Source organism: Lissotriton vulgaris, chromosome 2_1 (assembly GCF_964263255.1).
Source record: "Lissotriton vulgaris chromosome 2_1, aLisVul1.2, whole genome shotgun sequence".
NCBI lineage: Eukaryota > Metazoa > Chordata > Amphibia > Caudata > Salamandridae > Lissotriton > Lissotriton vulgaris.
In genome coordinates this window covers 181,819,881-181,841,880 of record NC_141687.1, presented here as the reverse complement: position 1 = coordinate 181,841,880, position 22,000 = coordinate 181,819,881, and the positions used below count along the sequence as shown (strand labels likewise).

The 22,000-nt window shown below is 45.4% G+C and overlaps 1 protein-coding gene across 2 annotated transcripts in view; it reads right to left on the bottom strand.

Annotated features, from left to right (window-relative positions):
• Positions 1-22,000, bottom strand: part of MKS1 (MKS transition zone complex subunit 1) — a 341,489-nt gene that overhangs the window by 230,532 nt on the left and 88,957 nt on the right. For both annotated transcript variants that reach the window (XM_086954701.1, XM_086954702.1), the window contains exons 4-6: positions 21,005-21,160; positions 18,272-18,369; positions 11,508-11,636 (exon numbers count right to left, since the gene is read on the bottom strand). In XM_086954701.1, the coding sequence (XP_086810827.1) occupies positions 11,508-11,636; positions 18,272-18,369; positions 21,005-21,160 (383 nt within the window). The remainder of the gene's footprint in view (positions 1-11,507; positions 11,637-18,271; positions 18,370-21,004; positions 21,161-22,000) is intronic.

Here is a 22,000-nt window from a genome sequence, read left to right as displayed (position 1 = left end):
GTTGAGGTCTGAATTTCTGTATCAGCGATTGAATGCCGCTGACCCTCACTGAATTTGACTGTGCTTTGGCTGCCAGAGTGTTTATCGTCGCACCCAGATACTGCCGTATGTGGGCGGGTTGCAGGTGGGACTTTGGGTAATTCAGTGAGAATCCCAGATCGTGAAGAAGGTGAATGGTGTGGGACATGTGGGTGGCACACTGCTGGGGCGACTTTGCCTGGATTAGCCAGTTGTCCAGATAAGGGTAGACGTGAATGTTCTGTCTCGTAGGTGTGCTGCCACTGTCGCCTGGCACTTTGTAAACACCCTGGGTGCTGTGGTGACTCCAAAAAGGTAGAACCTTGAACTGGTTATGTTGATTTAGGATGGTGAACCTGAGGTATTTTCTGTGTGACGGGTGCAGCGGAATATGAAAATACGCATCCTTCAGGTCTAATGTTGCGAGAAAATCTCCCTGATTGAGCAACGGTAGTACTTGCTGCAATGTTAGCATGTGAAAGTGCTCCGACAGAATGTACTGATTGAGGGGTCTGAGGTCCAGTATGGGTCTGAGGGACCCGTCCTTTTTTGGTATCAAGAAGTACAGTGAGTAAACTCCTGTGCCTCTTTCTTCCACAGGCACGAGCTCGATTGCCCCTTTTTGCAGCATGACGAGTACCTCCTGCTGCAATAAGTGCAAATGCTCGGCGGACATAGGACGGTGTCTTGGGGGTATGTTGGGTGGAGTGGATGTTAACTCCAGACAATAAACGTACTGGATAAGCTGTGTGACCCACCTGTCTGCGGTGATGGACTTCCAGACCGGCAGGAACTGTTGAAGTCTCCCTCCGACAGGTGTTGCGTGGTCGGGGAGCAGTGACAAGGCGTCACTGTTTGTTAGTGGCGGAGGATCTGGAGTTGTTGTTTCCACGACCTCTGCCCTTGGCGCTGTTTCCACGATATCCACCTCTCCTTTGTTTGGTGTATGTGGTTTGCGCGCCACTTTTATAGTACTGGGTATTCTGGGACAGCTGGCCTCTGGAAACACCTCTATTGCTTGAGCGACAAAAAGAACCACACCTGATCTGCTGCGACTGTAGAGCCCCATAGACTTCGCAGTCTGTGTCTTTCTTGATTTTCTCCAAGGTGGTGTCCATCTCTGGGCCAAATAGATGATCAGGGTTTACTGTCTGATTTAGAATGGTGGTCTGTATCTCTGGCTTGAACCCGGAGATTCTGAGCCAGGCATGTCGCCTCAACATGACACTAGTGTTACCAGCTCTGGCCGCGGTGTCTGCTGCGTCCAGTGCACATTTGATAGAAGCATTTGAAATGAGCTTCCCTTCCTGGATGAGCATCTCAGCTGCCTCTTTATATTCATCTGGTAGGTGCTGTAACAGGGTCTCAAGTGTGTCGTAATGGGCCCTGTCATACCTGGCTAAGAGTGCCTGAGTGTTTGAAATGCGCCAGATATTGGCCGCTTGAGCTGCCACCCTTTTCCCTGATGCCTCGAACACCTTAGATTCTTTATCTTGGGGAGGAGCATCACCCGTCGTTTGTGAATTCGCCTTTTTCCGGGCATTAGAAACAGCAAGAGAGTCCAACGGCAACTGTCCCTTATTGTAAGTTGGGTCTCCAGGCGCTGGCTTGTACTTCTTTTCAATCCTGGGGTTTATCACCCTGGCTCTTGTAGGCTCCTTAAAGATTTCCCCAGCATGCTTCAAGACACCCTTCAGCATAGGCAGAGTCTTGATAGTCCCCTCTGAGGTGGAAAATGTGTCGAAAAGAAAGTCTACTTCAATGGGTTCAGCATGGAGCTGGACGTCATCATTTTTAGCCGCCCTTTCAATGAGGGCATTAAACGCTGCCGAATCCTCAGTAGGCGACGTTTTTACAGCATACACTTGAGTGTCTGGGGCAGTGTGTGGATCACCTGGGTCAGCAGCATCTGCCCATGGTTCATTTGTATCATCTGGATCAGTGTCCACAGGATAGCTGTATTCGTCATTATCACCTTCCCCAGTGTCCACATCCGAATAAGTGGGTGAGACATCATGGCCACGTGGAGATACAGGTTCTACAAGAACAGGTGTTGAAGTAGAATCCCTCTTCTTCTTGAGTGGTATTTTGTAGGACTCCATTGGCTGTTCCGGGGCGATTTTTCTCTTATAAAGAGAAAGTCTCCCTGTCTCGGCATCGATAAACTGTTCCTGTTGCTCTTCCAATGAGGATTGTCGATGCTTTGCGGCCGGGACCACAGTTGTCGGCTTCGGCACCGTGGACACCTTCCTGGGCACGTCGACGGCCATTTTAGGGACGAAAGCCTTCGGCACCACTTTCGGTGGCAGCGTGAAGTGGATGGGCGCCGACGTCTTCTGAGGCTTATCGGCAGGCTTCGAAGGTGGAGGATCTTTAGGCCCCACTTCCGAATCCTTGTCTTTGATGCGCTTCAGGGAGTCTGCCACCTGCTTCGAGAAGGAGGCGGACGGCTGCGTCGACGGAATCCTTCGAGGCACCACCAGTCGTGGACTCGGGGGTTGTTCCGCTCTTGGCCTTGTCCGGCTGACGCAGAGGCTGGAGAACCTTCGGATCACCTAGTCCTTTGTCGGTGTCGACTGTCTTCGGCACCGATTTGTTCGGGTCGACTGCCTTGACCTTTGTCTTCAGCGTGCTAGACTTCGTCTCGACGCCCTTCAGCGTTTTCTTCGGATCGATAACGCTCTTCTGCTTCATCGGTGCAGACAGGTCCGAGGACTTCGAGCCGACCAAAGCAATACGCACTTTCGGTTTCGATGTAGGCACCAGTGCTTTTGGTTGCGTCGATACCGGAGCTTTCACATTCGGTTTCGATTTCGCTGTTTGCGGCTCCTTAGACATGTCCGAAGCCGAGCCCGAAGGCGGACCGTAGAACTTAATGGAAGATCTTTGGTAAGGCCTAGTGGCGATCCCTCGACCTGAGCCTTATGAAACGTTTCGGCCCCAGTGTCAGTTTGTGGGCATAGCTCCTCACTCGAGCTATCTTCCATGGCCCCAAAGCCCCATCGTCGTCTCCTACCTCGTCGACGACGTCTTCCGCTTTGAGCATCTCAACATCAGCGTCGTAGTTGGAGTCGACCTCCGACGCGGGATTCGACAGGGTCTCTCGAACCTCCCGGTCTGCTCCTTCATCATCCCGGGCCTCGAAGATGTCCACTGGCTCCGGTGCAGTCTGCTGGGCTTCCTTGCGCGCAGTGCTTCGATGCAGAAGCGTCTTCTTTGATCAAAAAAGGGAACAAGCCATGCAGCTGGCTTCATCATGATCCGGCGACAGACACTTGTTGCACACCGGGTGGACGTCGATGTGGCGATATTTGGAGTTGCACACGGGACATCGCTTGAACGGGCTCCGTTCCATGATGAGTCGTCGATAAGACCTCTGGCGTCGACCGGGCCTTCAGCGCCGAAAAGCACGCAGCTCTCCCTAATATCCGGTTCGGGAACTGAGCTGGAACAGAACTGGGCACCGATCCCAAGACAATACCGACGAAAAAACTAAAGGCCTTTTGGCCTTTGGAAACTTTTATATCGATTCAGACTTGAGTGAACCAATATGTGCCTGAATTCTTTGACCCCCCTCTATAGGTGGACCTACGAAAGGAACCCCTTTGAGTTGGCTGTTGTAATGCTCCCATTGATTTAGCCGTTTCTGTGTCTTTTTTCATCTTTTCTAAAGTCTCATCTGTACCTGAGCCGAAAAGTGTTTTTTGATCAAAAGGTTGGTTTAATAAAGATGTTTGTACTTCTTGTTTGAACCCTGAGACCCTAAGCCATGCATGTCTTCTTAACATGATACTGGTGTTGATGGATCTTGCTGCAGTGTCTGCCGCGTCTAAGGCGCACTTAATGGAAGTGTTGGTTATTATCTTCCCTTCCTGTATAAGCTGGTCTGCCCTTTTTTGATGTTCCTTAGGGAGATGTGTGATGAGTTTTTCTAACTCATCATAATGCGCTCTATCATAGCGTGCAAGTAGCGCTTGTGTATTAGCTATGCGCCAGCTGTTTGCTGCTTGGGATGCTACTCTTTTGCCTGATGCATCTATTAGCTTGGACTCCTTATCAGGAGGAGGAGCTTCTCCTGTAGATAATGAGTTTGCTCTTTTACGAGCGTTTGTGACTACAAGCGAGTCCAGAGGTCCCTGTCCCTTGATAAATATTGGGTCCTTTGGGGCTGCCTTATATTTTTTATCAATTCTTGGGTTTAATACCCTAGCCCTCACAGGGTCTTTGAATATGTCTGCTGTGTGATTGAGAAGACCCTTTAGCATAGGTAGTGTTCCTGATGTTCTTTGTGCAGCAGGTAGCGTTTCTAAAAGGAAATCCTCTATTTGAGGTTCTGTATGTAAATCTACCTTATGGTATTTTGCTGCCCTGTTAATCAGCTGTACAAAACCTGTATTATCATCAGGTGGTGAAGGTTTTGAGGGGTATAATTCTGGGTCGTTATCATCATCTGACCCTGCATCATAATTCTCCCATGGGTCTTCTTTATCTGGGACAGTGTTGTCATCCCCATGAGTTTCTCCCTCCCCTGTATCTCTGTCTACATCTGTTTGAGGTGTAGATGGTCTTGGTGTAGAAGGTGGAGGAATAGCTGGCATAGTGTGAGGAATAGGAGAAGAGGGTGTGTCTCTAGGCCGAGGAGAAAGGGGAGGAGTTGTATTTCTCCCCATTGTTCTCATCGCCTTGAGACCCTCCGGGTGAGTAGTGCGCTATACAAATGCATGATTGATTGATCTTTTTAGGAGGAAGAGCTTTGTCATCTAGCTGTTCATTCTTCCTCTTTTTTGGTGACTTTGTCACCACTTTGCCAGTTTGCGGATCGATAAACAAAGTCTTTTGTTTTGGATCTGTCTGCTGCTCCTGTGTCGGTACGGAAGTTCTTGGTTCCGAAAGGTGCCTTTGCTTCTGACCGTCAATGTTCTGTGTTTTCGGCACCGAGAATTTGCTCGATTCCGATTTTTTTCTGTGTCGAGTAAGTCTTCGACGTCCAAGCATGTTTCGGTTTCGACATGGAATGTTTCGATGCCGAGCTTTCCTTTGTATGGAGCTTCGGTGTCGATGTCGTTTCTCGGATGCGACATGGTGGGAGGCCGAGAGTTTCGGTTTCTGTTTCGGTTTCGTTGCCGGGCCCGAAGGCTGGGCGTCTGAAACTTTCTTCGATAGTCTGACCGGGCTCGAAGGCGGGGTCGGTACCACACAGGGTCGGTTTTTTGGTAAGGGGACGTCGTCACTCACGGTTTGTTGAGCGTCGATTTCTTCGACATCAGACTCGTCCACTTCCGACCCCGACTCGTCTTCATGTTCCTCTTCTTCTTCGAGGTGCTGGGCCTCGAACAGCTACGGGATTGCCTCCGACTGCATTCTCGAAACCACGTGTCTTCGGGCTCGACGGTTTCTAATCGCCGACTTGGAGGAGAATGCTGCGCAGGCTTTGCAGTCCCTGGATTCGTGTTCAGGCGATAGGCAGAGGTTGCACACCTCGTGTAGGTCCTTGTGTGGGAACTTAGCACCACACGTTGGACATCTCTTAGATGGAGTCCTTTCCATGGACTCCGGGCTGGACTACGTCGAGAAAGGCCTCCCGGTCTCGTCGACGTAGAAGAAAAAGTTTATTGTTGGAGTCGAAACGCGTCGGAATGGAAATGAAATCGCGTTCGATAACAATACCGTCGAATTGGAAAGGGAATACGCGCCGAAATATCACTTTTCCTCGAAGTCGATCCGGAGCGTTTCGATCCTCATCCGAACCCGATGGCGGAAAAAAACAATCTAAGGATGGAGCCGATGCCCATGCGCACTAGCACCCAAAGGAGGAGTCACCAGTCTTGTGACGACAAAAGACTTCTCCAAGAGGAAAACAAGTGCAATCATCCGAGCCCAACACCAGATGGCGATCTATTCATAAATGTACCATCTGCAGCCCATATGCCTCGAACATATATATATATATATATATATATATATATATATATATATATATCCCAGCAAGAGTTTTCGGCGCTAAGCTGTGTTGGCCCCTTACAGCGGCAGGCTTTGGACGGGATCGCCAGTCCCTAAATACTCCAACCTTTCGTCCACGCTTCGAAGAACGACGTCCAAGCCACAAATGTATTTCAAACTGGATTTAATTCACATCCCACTCCCGAAAGGTTGGAATATATATATATATATATATATATATATATATATATATATATATATATATATATATATATATATATATATATATACACACACACACACATCACCCTACAAAGCAAAGCCTACCCTATGTGACAGACCTCATTCTAGTAGCCATCCCTGGCTGAATTATTAACTGCCACATACCGCCATTCCTGTAAAAAAAGAAAGACAATAATATTGTACCATAGAGCACAATCACCCCTACCAATAAACTGGAGGAATCTCCAGCTAACTATGGCAACATTAAATGTGTTATACGGCATCTTCCCATGACATTTTATCATTAAGACCCTGCTTATACGTGCCCAAAGTGAAAATCCAAAATACTTCTCTCTTTCTTCGATAGGGGGTGCTATCTTTCCCTTCAGTAGAGCTAATCTTCTCCAGTATGACCCACTTGAGGCTACTATCTTCACAATAATTTACAATACAATGGTGTGCCATAGGATCCTGCATTTTCTTAGTGCAAATGGCCGACTTGTGTTTACTACATCTATACCGGAACTCTCACCCCTGTTTTCCCACATGGCCAAGGCCACATGGGCACAATCTCAGATACACCAAATTAGATGTTCTACAATTGGGCATTTTTTCAATATTGTACGTGTATGATATAGCTCATATTGGCAGTGGTTATAGGTCTCAGACATGCATGGTAATGCCCACAGCGGTGATTCTCCATCACTGGGACCTCACCAATTATAGATTTCTGTGTAAAATTAGTTTAAGTAGTGATTCTCGATCCTACTAATCTGTCCCATGATTTGGCCCAGCGGGAGGGGAACCCAGGGACCGCCTGAAGTGATTTACTGAGGAAACTGGACAAGCCTGGACAAGCCTTCCACTCACCCCCCCTCCTCTCTTCAAGTAACTTCTAACAAGGGCGCAGGATCCAGCTAGTGCCAAGAAGACCTTCTTACTGCCCACAGGACTGGTGGGGAATCAACCAGGTATTAGCGCTGTATTCCCCTTGAGAAGCGCTGTGAACTGCTAACTGCCAAACACTGTATTCCCCTTGAGAAGCGCTGTGAACTGCTAAACGCCAAGCGCTGTATTCCCCTTGAGAAGCGCTGTGAACTGCTGACTGGCAAGCGCTGCATTCCCCTTGAGAGGCGCTGTGAACTGCTGACTGGCAAGCGCTGTGCCCCTTTTAAGAAGCACTACTGCGTGGAGACCCTGTGTGGGCCCTGAGAGTGCTGCCTGAGGCGTGATGGTAAATTGCCCTAAAGCGCCACAAGGACCGTGCGCTTTGACCACTTAATGCTTCTCAGCTGCCCCCCCCCACCCGCCGGTCGCACTTCTGTTGAGTGCTCTAGCACTTCTGCCTTAGCTTTGAGCCTTACTGTCATCGTTGCAGCCTGGCGCCTTCTCCGCGACGCCAGTGCTGCCTTCTGCTCCCCCTCGGCGGCCCCCAGAGCCAAGAGAAGGCCGCCGTACAATGGTCAGGCCGCAGTAGGCCTCGTTAGGCCTGAAGCCGGTCAGGCCGCAGTAGGCCTCGTTAGGCCTGAAGCCGGGATCTAGCGTCACGTGACAGGGGCGCCCGTGTAATTCCGCCGTGCCCTGATTGGGTCCATGAAATTGTGCTCCGCGAACCGCTCTGCAATTGGCGGTCGCTGCGCACCCTGGCCTCCTGTTGGTCCCCGGTCCCTGCAGGCTCTGAGGGAAGACCGGGACCGTAGCTGACACCTGCGCGGGGGGCTCGCAGAGACTACCGGAGCCCCTGCGCACCCCCGACTTCACCGGAGGGCTTAAAAGGAGCCCGGGAGCCTAGAACACCACCGGAGGGCGTGGTAGGAAGAGCGCGCCTCCGAGAGTCATCTTACCTTGTGCTGACCCTTCGCAGGGCCCGAACAGGGGCCGAAGAAGTGAGGTAAACCCCCGGGGAGGCTCCAAGTCCGCCCCCTCCCCGCGGAAAAATATAGTTGGGCCTCGTTGGCCCTAAGAGATACTGAGGACTGGGCAGGAGCCCTAAGAAACGTTAACCCCTTAGCAGGGGAAAGGTTCTTCACCTGTGGTGGCCTGATCGTTGAGGGAATTGCCATACTTAGCTCCTGAGAGTCATGTCCTGCCTATTATGACCAAAAGAAATGCTCATATCTAAGTGTTGAATTGCTTTATTCGAGCCTGATGAAATGCACTGTATTTGCTGATAAATGGCTTGTTTTTGCAGCTAGGAAATGTTTACCCTCCATTAGTGACTGCTGCTGAGCAATGAGATGTTATTTAAAAGTCTGAGAAGGAAATTCTTTGCAGGTGCTGATTAGGAGTAAGGCTGTTACCAGGCCTGCCGTTATTTAATATTTAATATTTATTTATTTACATATTTATTGCTGAGAAATGCAAAACCTGTGTTTTAAAGGAACGACAATGAGTTAATACCGCTGTGATTTTTGACTGCTCTGATTGTAATTCAAGATAATTCAAGATATAACTTATTTCTTTGAATCAAGCATTCTGGTGTGGACTCAGTCCTTGTGTGCACTTATTGTCTCGGTGGATGAGTGTGTTGTGTAGTCACTTTACACCTAAGCTTCGGGTGCCTGCCGGCTCGGTCCAAGCTACCCCCCTCCCCCGGGACCTGGCGAACCCAGTTCCTACAAACCCCTTATCAATAGTTTCTCCTTAAGAATGTTCACATTACGAGTATAGTCTTGCAGATTAGAAACATTCCAGAGGAATTGGCTAAATGGTGTACTCTGTTGCTGGCAGCATGGAGGAAGTCTTTGAAAGTGGAGCAAAGTATTTCTTACTGTGGGCTTTAATATACAAGGAAACCTCCAACCTATGTTACCTATGTCCTGATGCTGTATCTATATATCTAACAATTCAACCTTGGTATCGCTCACGTTTGGGGAGAATTTTAAATTAATGCTGCATGCATCAATACTTGCAAGAAATTAATTCAAATTTTCATCTTCTTCATCCCAAATGAAAATAATATCAATGAACCGGGACCAAAGTCTAATATTTTTTAAAAACAGAGCCATCCCATTATAAATATACTGCTCCTCAAACAAGCTCATATATATGTTTGCTATACTTGGGGCACATGCAGCTCCCATAATCACTCCTTTAATAAGTGTACACATTTCTCCATCAAATTCAAAGTAATTTTCCCCCAATAATATTTCCAAACATTGAAGGATGAAGATCCTTAGATCATTTGGTGTAGAGTGTGCCAACATATCATTGACAACTTGAGCCCCATTAGGAATGTTTGTAAAACAAGAGCCTTGATATCTATAATTACTGATGTGGGAGGTGCTAATAGTGATGTTGGAGATCTAATCAATTGTGATAAATACATTATGTATATTATGACTAAACCATGTATAATAAAAATCTGTTTTGTATGAAACTATGGTATTGTGTCTCAATACATTTATTTTGACAATATCAGTTAACTAAATGAAATAAGTCTATGGTAAGAAGCTGCTGATAGTATAAAATGACGATGGTGCATATGTATCAACATCCCGTTTTGCGATTTCTAAATAGCAATTTTTAAGGAATCGCTATTTAGAAATCGCAAAATGGTATGTATGTAGAAATTCGCTTCTTTTTAGCGATTCCTTAAAATTCCTTAATTGCGATTAGCAGATTGCTAATCGCAATTAAGGAATCATTTCCCATTCATGTCTATGGGCCAGGAGGCCCATAGGAATGAAGGGGAAATTTTATAACGATCTCAAACCACAACTATGTGGACTTTTTAAACTCAGTTTAGCATTAGTTATTTCTCAGTTTTCGTCTTTCTTCTTGACCTAGTGTGACTGCAGGGACCTCCTAAGAACCCCCCGCCCTCCCATGGGGCAAGTCAACCTTATTGCAGGGTAAGACATTTTTCTTGAGTCCTCCCAGTCCTCAAACACCATTATTGAGCACTGGGGCGCGTACTATTATCATAACCCAGTATATGGTTTGAAATAGTTTTTGATCAAATACATAAATTGTGATTAGTCATTAAATATGCACTTTTCTCTACATCTTTTTTATGTTACATCCAGGTCCTTGGACCCACCTAGTGGAGAGTAATAGGATCACTCCCACGGAGTGGCACTACCAAAACAGTTGGTAAGATTGGAGCCCCCTCTTGGTCCTGACGAATGCCATGTACCCACATGGACAGAAGCAGAAACATGTTGACCTTTTTCTAAAAAACTTCACAGCGGTGATGGGAAGATAATGTCCTTATTCACCGCACTTTTGATTTTAATTCCACACAGTCTCCATTTTGAATAAAGGATTTATGGGGGCACTGTGATGACTTTTTAATTCACTTTCTTTTTCTGGGCCCCCACTCACTTAGAAGTGCATCCAGTCTCCAGGTGTATGCCCGCCCTCCATCAAACGCGGTTTTTGGAGGGCGAGGACTGGCAGATGATGAAGCATGACTCCGGGTGGAGTGTGATGCCAGTCCATCACTTTTCGTGAGATGCCCAACTACCTTTGGGCACCTCACTTTTTATAATTTGGTTTCAATCTGGAACGGTCTCTACTGTGTTTAATAGATTGGATTGGAGGCTGACCGTCTTCCAGTGCCCTATGGCCTCTAGTTCCCTCCTCAGGCCATTGCCTGAGAAAATTTTGTGTTTTCTCTTTCTCAAGTTCTTATTCTTACCTCTGAACCACCCTTGTAGAAACTCAGTGTGCTAGCCCCATTCTTGGTTCCTTTCCCAGTATGTACACAGTAGAGTAGCCTTGCGTTCTCCGACTTGTTCCTGTTCCCTACCCTGCTCTTTCCTGGTGTATGTTATCTCCTGCTTCTCTGCCTCTGTACACCATCTGGTTCCTTCTACTCTGAGAATTACTGATCTTAAGGGCAACTCCTCCAGCCCCTTAAAACTTGATGCCCATTATTTTAAAGTGACATGCTCGTGCACATCGTGCACAGTATCAGAGGGAGTGAGGGATTGTCCTGCTCTACCACAACCCTTATGATGAGATTCAACCACATGATCTTCAAAACACACTTCCTTCTGTCCCACCAGTCCATCATCATTTTGAATCTTTCAAACAAGCAACCTCCTAGTAGATATGCATGTCAGTGAGCATACATGCGTACAAACATACACACACACACACACACGCACCTACACCCACACACACACACATACACACACGTATAAACACACACTTATACACACACACATGCGTACACACCCACACACAAATATGCTCCGTGCTGTAATAGTCATTTACCTTTCTCAGAGAGGGATTCTTATGAAACTGTCTAGCTCTCCAACCCAGGATGCAATCTAAGAGGTTCAGTTCCCCCATGATGCTGCACAATAAGGGTCACTTACTTCCCATATGGTGCCAGGTCCCCCATGATATACATGGTCTGCACTGGTGTGTTGATCACATGGTTGTTCTTGATAAACTCCTCCGATGGGTTCCAAGTGATGATGCGTGACTTGAGTCCACCTCCATCCCTACAAACAATATACAGAAGGCAAAAGAGAAAGGTCAATGCCAGTGGTTTGCAGTGATGAAATGTTAAGCGAAGTGGGAGTTTACAAGGCAAGATAGTCCAAGGAAAGACAAAATATGGAAAGAGTGAGAAAGATAAACACTGAAGATTAATAATAGGTCAACATACCATAGGAAAGTCATTGCAGCATACACTATGTTTGTGACTTTTCCATTGGGTATTTCTTACATGTCCCCAATTCACCCATCTTGTGCAGTTTTTGATCTGCTGCTTTTCCCCTGGTACACTCTGCCAGAAGGGAAGGATTGCTGCCATGGCAGTGCGTGATGGCCATGATATTCCGAAATGTCCAACTGTTTGAACCCCCATTGAACGAGTCAGGAGAGAAAAAGCTGATCGAAGTGCCAAAGAGACTGATGCACAAGATTGGCAATTTGTGGCCACTCCCCCAATTCTCTACCTGAGAGAAAACATCACATTGCCCCAATAAACCTGTGCCCCGAGAGATTGCAATGAAAACTGGAAGGTATTTCAGCAAGTGACTGCAATAATTTACGAGCTAGTATCATGGGTGACCTATTGTTACACATTGCTAGAAGCCAGATATTCATGTCATTACAAACCCCTACTAAAGAAGAAGTAAACTTAGGGTTTTTACTTATTCAATGTTTGTTTCAGAGCAAGCTATTTTTAACAAGGCACACACATTTTCGAGTGAAGGAAGAAAGCTAGCCTCATTCCACGTAGCACTCTAAAAGCATCATGCATATGTCACACAAAAAGGGTTTAATTAAAACAAATTCATAAATATTAACTGTCACAGAAGACATATCTAAATTTCTACAGCTGACAGACACTTAAGATCCTCATGTACAAAGATTCCATTTAAGGAATCTTAAATTGCAACAAATAAAAATGTTGCGATTCCTTGAATTCAATGTACAAAATGGATTTGCGGAAAGTGGTCTCAATTTGTGCACCGACATCTAATGAACCCATTAGTATTTTAAGAACCAACATATGTATTAATAGAAAGTTTCTCAGAATATGGATTCCTAGTGGGTTGTGATTTGACCTACCTCATTAATATGCATGAGGTAGGTCATACATTGATATCCTCCACGATTGGCAGCAATGACAGCCATGGTGGACTGCTGCCATTTTGCAGTCAGAAAGGTCTAATTTTATTAATCTGCTTACCAACCGTAAAATGTTATGATACATGAGGATCTGAGTGATTTAACAAAAGATGTTTTATTTGCTCAACAATGGAAACAACACATCTGAATATTCAGCTATGAAAGACAAAACACTGGTTTGCCTTTTAAACTAAACTTGAGATACCGTTTACTGGGTAAACTTTTTTTTCACAGTATTTTTTTATTGGTATATCCCAAATATATAACAATTGCCACAAGATAAACCATCAAGAATGTTCGGCAAAAAGAACATGATAAATAGATGCAACTTCTGGGTGTAGGAAAGTACCTCTTTTTGACATTGTCACCCCCACTTTTTGCCCGCTGGTACTGATACTTTTCATTGGAAGTGCACAGGGTCCCTGCTAACCAGAACCCAGTGCCAGTGCTCTTCCTCTAAAACAAGACTAATGTTGATTTTAACCCAAGGGGCATGGGGTACTAAAGTGGGTCCATAAGGGCCGTAGCATGTACTTTGCCACCCAAAGGGCCCCACACACAAACTGAATGCAGACTCCCATTGCAGTATGTGGGAAATAGAGCAAACCATTCTGAAAACATGACTTTGCACACAGCCTGTGTGCAATGCCCACACACACTGCAGACATAGTACGTAAGTCACCCCTGTAGCAGGCCTTTAGAACACTAAGGCAGGGTGCATTATATTACAAGTCAGGGCACATCTGCGTGAGCAGATATGCCCCTGTGATGTCTAGCTCCATTGCTAGGCATTGCAAGTGATCAGAAAGCCATTTTACATGGCACAGGTTATTATGAGTTACCCAGCTACATAATGGCTTCACTGAAAAGAAAGCTGTTTGGTATCAAACACCTAATCTTATAAATACACACTGTTGTCAGTATCGGATTTATGAAGATATGCACCCAGGCGGCACCTTAGAGGTTCCCTCTGTAGCCCTTCTAGTCACTTAGGGCTAGATGTAGGTGGCCAAATACTGGTCGGTAACGGCTGAAAATCTGTAAATTTCCCGTTACCGACCGGTATTTAGCCCTTTGCGATGTAGGAGGCTGGATTTAAGGATTCGGTAATTTACTGATTCGTTATTTTAAGGAATCGGTAAAATACCGATTCCTTCATTTAAGGAATCAGTAAATTACCAAATCCTTAAATCCTATGTAGGAAGCACTTAAGTGAGTGTATTTTTGGTTTATGGATTTGTTATTTGCCACAAACTACAAGTTGGTGGTAAATACCGAATACCTTTAAAAAAGTAATTTTGTGCTTTTTTAAAAGTGCCATGTGGCAGACATACATGCCCTTAGTGCATGTATGTGCACACATGCACGATTCAGGGGTGCAACAATGTGTCAATGTGACAACCTTACACACTTGAATATGCTCCCCCTATTACCGATTCAGTATTTACTGAATCGCTAATAGTGAATGGCTTCCCATTCATTCCTATGGGCATAGGAATGAATGGGAAGATATTCCTGATTACGGATTCGGTAAATACGGAATCGGTAACAACGAATATTACAGAATCAGTCAAATTTACCGATTTCTTACCTACATTCTATTTACCGATTCTTAAATACCGAATCGGTAAAATTAGGTATTTAGGAATCGGTAAATAGAAATTACCTACATCTAGCCCTTAGTGTGTTGGCTGACTGGTATCTGCAGTCTACCACCACAGGTGAATTTTTGACACCCTGCAAGGGAGAGCCAATATGCTTTCAGAGGTCAGGAACAATGCCTGCTTGGCAGAAGGTGTTCTCATCTCCTCCAGCAAGATGGCTAGTGAATTAGCATCTCAAGACCAGAGGCTTCAAAGCCTCTGCTGCCTTTGATATGCAACCCTGGCTTCCCCCCAGACCTGGGGATGTCACCCCCCTGCCCTGGAGTCCAACTGCCACCAGAACAGGCGGCAAATTAGATATCCATCTAATTCACACACATGCTAGTCACAACCCTAAGGAGGGCTACCTGAAGTGAACAGCCAAAGAAGGGTTTCAGCTTTTTGTTATTCAGTGAAATAGGATCTTCTGGGTCAGGATTATGCTCACTCCCCACAAAGGGGATCATTTAGGGGGGTGTAGTCACCCTAGTGGTAGGTAGCCCATTGCCTACTGCCATATACTCCACTAAACGCCCATGGGTCCCCAAAACTATGTCCTCAGATTAGACTTCCTGGGAACTTAAGAGGACAAAGAAGAGTGGGCACTGCAGGAACTAAAGACTGTCTCCAAACCATGCCTGGCTGCTTGCTCCTTGACAATTACAAAGGCCTGACATGTCCTGCAGCTGTGCATCCTCTCCAACACTTAGGGGACTGCTCAGCACTTCGACAACCAGCGTACCTCTCCCTTGGGATGGAGGAGGCAACCCCTGCATCTGCAGGCACCGACCGCATCTGTCCGGTTCACTGTGTTGCTGGCTGACATGCCCACCGAGAGAGCATCACATCAGGAGAAGGTATTTGTGGCTCTAGGAGATCAGCCCGTCTCTCTACCGAGTTCGGAGATGCTGGACCCTCGAGGAGCTCCCCTGCGCTAATACCCTGAGTACCGAGCCCTGTAAACCAAAATGGGACGACTGGACTTTTTTTAATGTCCTTACATTGGCATTACTTCATAAAAAGTCAGCTTTCTGCACCCAGGTAATACATTAGTGTTAACAATAAAGATAATACTGAGGCGTAGTATTTCTTAAACATTGATAACCAAACAAATCAAGGTAAGACAATCCGTTTTGAGATGAAAGAGGTAGGAGGGGGGGAGGATGACAACCATGCGCTGGAGGACAATGTTATGATGGGGCTCTGGCTGATGCTGGAGGAATGGAAGGGGTAGTGCGGTGAATGATCGCCAATGTGTGTCAACAGTGGGACGAGGCATATCTAGGTGGTGAGTATGGTAGAGGAAGGGTCATCTGTCCAGGCGCTATCTCTCATCTGTTTTAGCCTCTAAGATGTTCATCTACCCTTCCCATCACAGAGGGCTTGGGGTCTGTGCAGTAATGTGGGTGCATTGTGTGGGCCTCAATTTCTGCACATGCTAAGTCGTGAAGTCAGTGCCCCGGGTTGGGGGGGGTGGAGACAAGGGGCAGAGGTGGCGGAGAGGACTTCCAGGTCATAGAGATTCCCCATTTGGCAAGTGCTAGAGTGAGGTCGATAAAGTTGTGCATATTTTCGGTATGTTTTGAGCACTTACTTAGCCCTAATAAGCAATGTGGTGCCACCTGAGGCAACTGCATCCCATTATGTTAGATATTCGGCCTTGACCGCCCACCAGTAGTCTGAGAATATCGGGCAGTGCCACACAATATGAAAGAACTCTGCATTGACCTTGGGGCACCAAACATACAATCTATCCATTGGGGTGTCAGATAGGTTTGGTGTAGATAGCTAAACTGTAAATAGGCATGCACTGAGGGAGATGATTTTCAAGCATTGTGCCCAGTGGGTGTCAGTGAGTTCCTGAACAACATCCACCACCCATTGTGCTCCTAGGGCCGGAAGTAGAGGGTATGCCTTGTTTCGTAGTGCAGTATAGAGGCATGTCACTGCGTATCTGGCACATTTGTGTGTGAGAAGTGTTTGTAATGGTTTGTATTAGTTGAGAAATAGTTCGCATATTGTGTGTTCTATTCCAAAGAGTGTGTAGATGGTGTGCCATTGCTGCGTAGAGGAGAAAATTCCTAGTATGCAGTCATTGGTTTCAACTAAATCGTCAAACAGACTTCAAAGACCATCCGCAAATAGGAACCCTCCTAGGTGAGAAGGCAACCTCGGGTCCATGGTTGAATGTTAAATCAAAGTTTGATATTTCTACAGCCCAGCATCACCCATAGTGGGAGGATAGGAGCGAACAGCTTGGGTCCCTTCTTAGTATAGATGTCCCTCGTCCAGCTGTGTCTAGCTACCCTCCTTAGTGCATTGCCCTCAACTGCTGGGGTAGTTAGATTTAATCATAGGAGCCCTTCCAGAATAATGTTAGGGTGTGTGAACAGAAGCCAATTGTTGAGGATCACCAGAGCCATGATGAAAGCCCTGCAAAAAATGACCATCTACACATCATCACTGAGGTCAAAACACACCTGGAGAGTTGAAGTCAAAATACAATGAGATTTGTTCCATGGGACCCTGAAAAAGAATTGAGAGATAGCTAAATGAATACTAAGGGTCTGTCATTCTAGGTATTTGACTTTTAAAATTTGAAGTCCTAATATGGTTCTTTTATTGGATCCTCATTGTATATGATGCTTTTCAAATGACTGCACAAAATTCTAAATGAGGTGAACACATTTTGGGACTTCTTGGGTGAACAAATTGTGACAACATGTTATGTTATATGTTATGTTATATAGGGTTTTATAGCGCTCTCAATTACTACTGGAGTATCCTGGGACCAAAGGGAACAATGTTAGAGGCAGAAGCTAGAGGCTGAAAGCGGAGCGTTAGAACATATTGGCACATAGATTGTAAACGAGGGTGCTTGTCTATACATGGTATCAGGATGTGTATCATTAATTATATAAAATAATTGATAGCTGGATTAAAAAAAAAAATAGGCCAGATACTAAAAGGCAATTCTTATCAGAATATGCAATACAATTGATTTATGGTTGATTGGGATATATTGTTTTTGATGATTTTGAGAAAGGGCCAAGACTGTGGAGCCTGGAACACATTGACGTAGGGAAGCAATGGATGTCAGACATAAATAGGCGATGGACTAAAAATGGGGATGGAAAGGTTTGTGGGATTGACGAAGGGTTAAAGAAACTGAAAAGAGTATCTACGTGCTTGCTGGCTTAAAAGTGAGCCCATCTAAGATTTCAATAGCTTGAAGCAGAGCCCAGTGATATCCGAGTGTCTTAAACCAGAGCTTGTTGACACCCCAGTGCCAGAGCGTAGACAATTTCCAACCTCTGGAGTTATAACATGGGTTCCCAGTGGACAGCAGCGTTGATAAAGAATTCATTAATTGCAAAACGAATTGCCTGTATTGCTGCTGCTTTCATTTGAAATTTATGACTGTTTTTTTCAAATTAGAAATGTCATGATGTTTCATGTATTTGGAACTGTCCTTGTATGTATTTCACATTTGCATTATGCTTTTAATAAAATGTGAATGTTTGTTTATGCTTCAAAAAAAGTGTTTCCCCCTACTTTTGTACATCAAAAAATAATATTGGTAAATGAACGATAAAAAATATAAAGGACCTTAAAATAAAATATCGTAGAGAAATATATTCAATGGTTGATCTTAGTCTGTTTAAATAAAAAACAGTGTGTAAGTTGACAGCTAGATAATATGTTGTTTTGACTTGATGAGCCCTATCTAGCTGTCTGTACCAGAGCCATCCCCCCCTCTTTCCAGTTTAAATTAAAATCCGAGCACTCACTGTCTTAAAGCAGAGCCTCTTGGAGCCCTGTTGCATCATGAATTGTTAGTACCCTCTACTCACATGGGCTTGCGCTCCTGCCGTCTCCTTCTCACATTGGCCATTCTCTCTGCAAGGTATGAAGGCACTTCTTGGGTGGAACTGGTGACTGTCTGGCAATGCTGGAAATCAGAGAAAAGACATGCAGAGGATAGTATTGACACATGGAACCAGGGCACTGCCTGAGTGTCTGGAGAACACATCACTGACAGCAAAGTAGACCCCCTGATGTCTCGAGACCAGACCGCCTGACACCGCCAGCCAGATGCGGACCACCCACTCAAGCCTCCTTACTGGTGAGGAAGGAAATGAGAGGGTTGGGAGGGAGGGGGATGGGGGGAGGGGAGGACAGGCAGTGAACACAAGGCAAGGGTTACTCCAGCAATGATAAACGCAATGCCCCAGAAATACAAGAACCATGGAGGGAGGAGGGGAACTAACTTTACGTATGAGCAGCTTCCCCAGAGACAAACAAGGACACGCCTACATAAAGGAGGACTTGCCACTTTGCCAGGCTTTATCAGACTCTTCTAGGGTGAAAGCGAGAAAGCAGGAGAGTATCTCAAAATAGAGTGAACCCCTGGGGTACTTCCTCAAGTTTAAGAGAGCAACAGCAGATGCAGACTTGACAACAAGCATGTAGCCCTGGAAACACTCAATAGACCCTCACTCTCTTGCTACACATAGAAAGTGCCGTAAACAGAGTGCCTTTGTCTTTGCAACATTGTATCTACCAATACACAATGGCTTAAAGCCAATTCATTGTACAAATGTAGCATGTTTGCTATGGAAATAACCAAGCTTATGGTAGCCACCTCACTCCACGTCATCACAGTCTCCGTTTCCAGTCCTGAGCTTTAATGTATATTAAAATGTATTCTGGATGTTGCAGGATACGTTTGCTTCGATTAAGTTAATTAGACTAACACACCTGAGACCAGTGATTTAAGGTGTTAAAGTCCAGGTCCAGAGACAATGTGAAAGAAATATTTCTAAGTAGGTTTACTGGCTGTAGAAAAGTGAGTAGATCTCGGAATAGGTTCATTTATCCAGGGAGCGGTTCAAGTGTTAAACAATTGCAATAACAAGTACTTTAAAGAATAAAACCCAAACGTTATAGGTCAAGACTCTTCCACTTTTCAAATGTTTCAGGACCTTGCACGTCCTATACATGATCCTGTCTGACTCTTCATTTTGCCTTCGGATCACTAAAATGTATTGAGGAATTGATGCACCTACTTCAGGTATTCAGTTGTTGGGACTTGGTTAGTTTATTTTCTTTTGATTTTGACTACTTCCAAATACCAGTGAGGAGCAATTCTATTGTCTTGATGCTCGTCATCTAGCCTGACATCTTACTGCTATCCATGAGGTTAGTGCCCTTCACCTTTTAATTAACAAAAGTAGGAGAAATCCCCCTATAAACCCTTATTGTCATTTCAGAGACCTCTGTTGATTCACCTCTGATTCTGATTCCTCCAAGAGGGGTGGACGGAGTGGGCGAGGCTAGGGTAGTCGGAGTGGGGATTGAGGTGTGGGCAGGGGGTTCTGGGAGGTGATGGCACCCTGCTGCCTTCTGGGGCTACCACTTTGCTAACATTAGCTGATGTGACAATTAAGGAGCATGAGACAGTGTTACATGGCCCTAATTGAAAGGTTAACAGCTGCAAGCATTCCATCCAACGTCTGCCAGTTCTTTTTGTATAAATCATAAACCACAAAGTCCCATGTCAGAAAGAGGGCCAAACTGTAACCTGTCGCTGAAATACAGTGACCAGAACTGAGAACAACTAAAGTTCTAAAGAAGAAAACATTTTTGAGTCTTATCATTGGAAGTATAGATATTTGAAAGGTCAAATTACATTATTTAAATTAGATACTTCAACGTGCGAGAAAGGGCTGAGGAAGAGTTGAAAATATAAAGGAATGCTTTCTTGAAAGAATATCTATTTCATTTTCTCAGGAGCAAATCTGAGGACCCCTGGAAAGCGAGTGTCCCTGCTCAATCCTGTATCTCAGTGGGAGAAAACGTAGTTTCCTGCTGGCTCTATGAGTTCCAGGAGTAGTCGGGCTGCACGTGAGGTGCAGTCGAACAACTTAAAATAAGGAATAATTATCTTAATCAACACTGTCTGCGGTTTAAGGGCAGAATGGTGTTTTGTTTGCTCATTGGAAGTGACCATTTACCTATTGGATAACTTGGTTAGTCGGAGCTATCACAAGGAATCCAGATCCGCTGCCTGTAAACAGAAAAATAATTGCAAACTAATCAGGGACTGACTTTGTTTATCTACACGTCGACTATCAGATAAGCTCTCTGTGACTCAATTTGACAGGAGACTCGTTTGATATCTAATCCTGTTCATTTATTGAACAACATTGTTTCACAGTAGACGAACACGCCATTCTACTGGTAAAGATACTAATCTCAACTAAAGACACTCTCTAAAAGCTGGATAATGGAGGCACAAGGAGATAGTGATCTGCCCACACCTCTAAAACATTGAGCAGGTGTGAACTCGATTCTAATAGAAACCCAGTGCCCTACCGGAGAGAATCAGTAGAAAATGTCTCTCAACCAACGAGCAATAAACTGGGCATGCTTCGAGCCAACAGATGGGGTAGAGGAAGCCATTAAAGTACAGACAGAAGCAGACATGAGGCAAGATCAGGACATCACAAAGAAAGTGAAACTCGGGCAAAAGGCCCAGGATCTTAGGTGTTTGTAGACAACAACCTCATACGCCAGGCAGGTACCTCCTCTAGGTTGGTGTAGCGATCGTAGTCTGTGTACGTGAAAATCCTGCAGTTCTTCCTCCCACCTGCTTTTTCCAACTTCAAGGTTTCCTGGTGGTACTGGCGGTCCAGTGGGCTCTGGCACGAATCCTCACGCTGGTATAGTTCAAACTCAAACTGCAACAATGAGAAACAAGTGGGGGGGGTAACCATTGAGCCAAAGGAGTAAGAGAAAAATGATAAAGAGACTGTCCTTAACATCCACGGACAGACCTAAAAAGAAAGACTGGCATCGCAGCAAACTAGTGAAGAAAGAAGGATGCTTTCACTGATGAAATGACAACACACAAAAAGCACTTGCATTCCAGAGCATAGAGATGGTTTTAGTTGCATGCTTGGTGCATTTAAGGAAGGGCGTCTCTTCAAAGAGGAAAGAACCTTCCAACCTAGGAAATAACTAACTAGAGAGAGAGAGAGAGAGAGAGAGAGTATTTCATTTGCACCCTGGTACTGACCAGGGGAATAGGCAGAGAAAGAAATGGAAGATAGCAAAAAAAAGGCTACTAAAAGGGGAAAAAGATAGGAGAGGACAAAGAGAGAGAAAAGTAGAAAAGTGAGGGGGCTCGGAAATGAGAAAGAGTAGGAGATGGAGAAGAGAGGAGAACATATGATGGAGACAGTGGAATACAGGGAGGATGTAAGGCAAAAACAGGTGTAGGGAGAAAAACATAAAGAGCCTGGAGGAAGAGAGTGCACGAGAGGACTGGAGTGTCCCCTGAATGGTCTACAGACGGGTTCCCCTACCCAGAGGCACTGACAGAATCGGAGATCCTGGTTTCTGATTTTGGCAGAAGCCTCACGCTAATCTAGCATGTACACAAAAGCCTGGGTTTGTGCCTTCATAAGATGAGCGGTCCTGGACCTGTCTTTTGACATGGACGGGTGCAACAAGCATGCCCTCATTTGACTGAGAGTGCACTTTCCGCCATCATGTGTTTAGCATGCAAAACGGTGGTG